Source organism: Rosa rugosa, chromosome 5 (assembly GCF_958449725.1).
Source record: "Rosa rugosa chromosome 5, drRosRugo1.1, whole genome shotgun sequence".
Taxonomy (NCBI): domain Eukaryota; kingdom Viridiplantae; phylum Streptophyta; class Magnoliopsida; order Rosales; family Rosaceae; genus Rosa; species Rosa rugosa.
The window spans coordinates 28,805,714-28,810,487 of record NC_084824.1 but is presented as its reverse complement, the minus strand read 5'-3'; the positions used below and the strand labels follow the sequence as shown (position 1 = coordinate 28,810,487).

The window sequence follows — 4,774 nt, the reverse complement described above, 5'->3', positions numbered from 1 at the left end:
ATTTGGTGTGATCCATCCACTTATAAGTTATATTTTATTTGTCACTTTTCTTATGTAGGATATTTTCTCTCCAACAGGCTGTTGCTATTACTTTTACCCACAATTGATTGGTGCCCAATAGCCCAACTCACACCATTGCTAAGGGTGTTGGAAGCCCAGATTGGTGGTAGTGACTGTGATGAAGACTGAAATGTCTATCACCCTGTTGATGACTACAAAGTTCAGGCAAGTTCTAAATACTAGTGTATGAAAAAAAAGGTGGAGATAAATATTTTTGTACGAATTGTCAAAGAAGGCGTTCAGAAAATCATGCATATACATAAATTAGATCATGAATAAGAGTGCTTCTATTCATACATCTAAAATTAGCATTTGGACCTCCTTACTTATTAGACCTCCAAATTTCTTTTTTAAATATGTAATATTCTAACTACACCTCCTGTAGTTTTCCTAAAATGCTATCGGGCTTAATATAAAACAAAACTTAGGGTTTTCGATATAGACTTGATACCAAGCAATTACCTTACAATTAGTCTACAAATAAAAACATGCAATTGATCTTCGCTCTTCTTCTACAATTGGAAGAGGTTCAGAATGGAGTTCATCAAAGATGTTATTCACTCTTGAAGACCATAGCACATAGGAAAGACCTCTCTCTCTCTCTCTCAATCAATCAATCAAAAGCACAAATACCATCAATTTATAAGGTACCCAGACTAATGCCAGTAAAGAGTATCGTGGGCAGATCATGAAGTAGTGGAATATGTGTTTAATTACACGCATATTGAATGCTTTGATGATCCAACAGAAAAAAAATTTGTATATGAAGTATGAGGTTTAGTATGAACACTACTATGCAGGCAAACTTTGTTATAGAGATTGAGATTTAACACGAAAACAGACTAAAGGCTATGTCGAAAAACAGTAATTTTTTTCCCCTTTATTTGTGTGTCATTAATAATTTCATATGTATTGATAAAATTAATTATCACTTGAAAAAAGAGGGAGGTTCAAATACTAAATTTGAAGGTATAATTAGAAACACACCATGAATAATCATAGTACTTAGAAGCATGTACGCAAAGTAGTTCAGAAATGAGTGTGTTGGATCCAAGTAGGATCATCATGAAGTCGAAAGAATGGAAGGAACTCATTTTTCTATTTTGCACTCATTTTTCTTTATTCTCTGAGAAAATGAAATATAACTGGACTTAACAGAATACTAATAACAAATGTTGACCGGCCGTGGTTGCCATAATTGAATGACTCGAGCTTTTCAAGTCTTGAACCTAAAACGAAGCTTCTAATCGGAATCGATTCCTGTACGTAGTCATTTCTTATGTTTTCAGCTTCTTTTGCTCTCGATCATTAACCCTTGGCAAAGTAACTTCTGTGAACCCAGCTGGTTTCTAACATGTGCGATAATGGTGTGGTCAGCTACTAATAAAGTATCTAGGAGCAAATACTAACTTTACCAAGAGTAAAGATGTAAAGCACTCTAGCTTTCACTATAGGACTATCAAATTATGACTTTATGAGACAGTAATATCGATTAATGGGGTTTACGAGTACGTGCATGCATTACTTGGAATCAAATGGGTAAAGTTCCAAATTTCACCGAAATTTCGAAGTAGGATGACTCGACTTCAGCAACCTGCACTTCAACATCGTTTAAGGGAAAATGTTGTTTTAATAGCATGGCTAGCTCCAAAATCTCCCAATATTTTTAACAACTCATGTTCACGTTCTTAACTTTTCATTCATGTCGATACGTTGCATGTATATATTTTCATATAGACCAACAAATGTAGATTATTCCAAGTCTTCTTAATAAAACAGAAGGGTACAGTTACATCATACGGAGTCAATATTGGAGACAAACTATATTATTGTTCAGAGGATCAAATTTTCTCTTAACTTGCTTAAATGATTATTCATACTAAACATGGGATATTGGTGTAACCCTAGTGAGATCGATAGCCAACAAGGAACTAAATAATTGTTAATTTTCTAGGCTCTGTGATGATCGTCTTTGCTTATACAAATTGAACTGCTGAGGACGGTGAATAGTGAAGATGAGAGGGTGAATAGTAATGAAAACAAGGAACTGGAGACTTTGTTAATGGGAATGAATAAACTCAAGCAGCTTCTTAAAAGAAGTCTAATTTCTTTGAACCCTGATCTATTGGATTCTATCAAATGGACCCACAGACAGTGAGCAATCTGTTAGAAATTTAAAATTGGGAGAGAACATGGTTCATCAAAAAGCACTGGTTGGTTGCACATGGATATTGTACCTTTTATCAAATAATGGGAAGAAAATAATTAAGGTTATAGTCCACCTCGTGAGCTTAATTGGGTATTTCTTATTCATACCAAGGTGCCTTCCTTGACCAAGTTGCAAGATATTCCATGGATAAAAGTATGGTCACCACGTTATTTTGAACTTGTAATGTAAACCTTCATCCTCAACCCTATAAAAACCCATAGTACTCCTCACTTCTTCCCAACCCAAAATCTCCCACTACAACATCATCAATCTCAGTGATCTTCCCCTTCATTTTCTCAGTTTCCAAACACTTACCTAGTCATGGGTGTCTTCAAATACGAGTCCGAATTCACCTCTGTTATTCCCCCAGCTAGGTTGTTCAAGGCCTTCGTTCTCGATGCTGACAACCTCATCCCCAAGATTGCACCACAGGCAGTTCAGTCCGCTGAGATCCTTGAAGGAGATGGTGGTGCTGGAACCATCAAGAAGATCACCTTCGGCGAAGGTAATTAGTCTAGCTCACGTTAATATTGGTCATCTTATATATGTTTACGTGTAAAACTACGTTGTTTTTAATATAAATTTCTAAATACTAAAGCAAAACCCAAAACTTATTTTGAGCCACAACACAGAAAAGATGGATCGTACTTAATTAACTGAGATTCCAAATCTCTGCAGGTAGCACTTACAGCTATGTGAAGCACAGAATTGATGGCATTGACAAGGAGAACTTTGTCTACAGCTACAGTGTGATTGAGGGAGCTCCTGACTCAATCGAGAAGATCTGCTACGAGACTAAGTTGGTGGCATCCGGCAGTGGTACCGTAATCAAGAGCACCAGTGAATACCATGTCAAGGGTGATGTTGAGATCAAGGAAGAGCACGTCAAGGCCGGGAAAGAGAAGGCTTCTCACCTCTTCAAGGTCATTGAGAACTACCTCTTGGAGCACCATGATGCCTACAACTAAGTTTGGTTGAGCACCATGCATAAGCCAACCCTGAGGCCTACAACTAAACCTCTCTCAACGATACTCGATGCTAGAGGCAAACCCATGTCTCCTCATTTCTATGTTGTGTGGCTTTCATATTTGTTTATCTTTTAGATCTGCCAAGTTATTTTGATTGAGTGTTGTACTTGTGTTTGATTTCAATCTCAATAAAGAAAATAATACGTATGAATTTGACTGTCTCTTCAAACTCGATGTGCATAAATGGTTGCTATGTAGATATTTAATTACTAGTACTGTTAATTACAAGAAAGGAAATGATGGAAGTACACATAATTATCTCACCGCAAAGAAGAAAAACTAACAAGTGAAACCCTAAATGAAGAGCTGAATTATGCAAAAACACCCGACCAAGAAACATACTCAAAGCACTAGTTTTTGTTTCTCCAAACTAGATTCTCAATAATCAACCTACACAAAAGTTCCCAGATGCATTTTGATAACTCACTGGATATAAGAGAAACAAATTTGGTAAAAAAAAAAAAAAATGGTAAACAGATCTACTATACATGAATATGAAAGACATGGTTCAACCATTTTATTTCATGCGAGTACAATAATGTTACATGCACATAAAACTTGCACAGTAAAGAGGAAATACTCATGATCCTTTATAATTGTGAGACCACAAAGAAATACAATTTTAAGCTTGTGGTCAACCAAGAGTACCACCAAATGCAAGCCGAGTTCTGTTTTGGTCAGACGACAATGAAAAAAAAATCTTAATTAACATGATCGAAGATTATAAATTTTATGAAGGCGTCAGGGTCGGCCAAAACTTTCAATGATCTTGAACAAACCAACGGCCTTGACATGCTCTTCCTCAACCTCACATGTGCACCGGACGTATTTGCTAGTGCTCTTTATAATGGAACCTCGATCTGCAGATACCACAAAGTTAATCTCATAATTAATAAGAGATCTTTGTAGAAAAATATTGTGTATCATAATTGTAATTGAATTAGGATTACATAATATTACTTTAGGAGATTACGTAGATTACTTACCTAATTAATTCCTAGATTGTTGTAGTAGGACTCTAGTACCTTTAGTTTTCTTTTGTATAAAACGTTCTCTGTATCTATCTATGAAATCATCTTCAACCAATATTCTTTTTTTCATGGTATCAGAGCAGGACTAGAATCCTGACTCCATAGCCACTGCACCTTGTCTCTAGTGCAACAAATTTTCTTCTCATTCTGTTGTACTCTATATCTCGTACAACAATCCTCGATCTCGTCTCCATGAGAAATCAAAATTTCAAATCATTTTTCATTGATCATTCTGATCATCCGGCCTTGGTGATAGTGTTCAATCGACATAATCGACCAAATCAATCTAATCGACAAGACGATTCCTCAGCTTGCAATTCTCTCTCCGAGCAACAACTTCAGCAAGTCTTGGCTATTAGGAGCAACAAGCCCAATCAGTCCTATTCTTCAGGTTTATCTAAGATTGATTCCCGCAGCTGGATTATTGACAGCGGGGCGACGGATCA

The 4,774-nt window shown here is 36.3% G+C and overlaps 1 protein-coding gene across 1 annotated transcript; it reads left to right on the top strand.

The window, feature by feature from the left end:
• The first annotated feature begins 2,485 nt into the window (after positions 1–2,485).
• LOC133710772 (major strawberry allergen Fra a 1-3-like) lies at positions 2,486–3,466 on the top strand. Its single transcript, XM_062136904.1, has 2 exons — positions 2,486–2,774; positions 2,948–3,466. Exons 1-2 carry the CDS (start codon positions 2,591–2,593, stop codon positions 3,235–3,237), a joined length of 474 nt encoding a protein of 157 aa, XP_061992888.1. The 5' UTR covers positions 2,486–2,590; the 3' UTR covers positions 3,238–3,466.
• Positions 3,467–4,774: the final 1,308 nt, after the last annotated feature.

Coding starts and splice junctions, on each gene's coding strand:
- LOC133710772 (XM_062136904.1), top strand. CDS start 2,591: ATGGGTGTCTTCAAATACGAGTCCGAATTCACCTCTGTTATTCCCCCA. Junction 2,775..2,947: donor GAAGATCACCTTCGGCGAAG/GTAATTAGTCTA, acceptor AAATCTCTGCAG/GTAGCACTTACAGCTATGTG.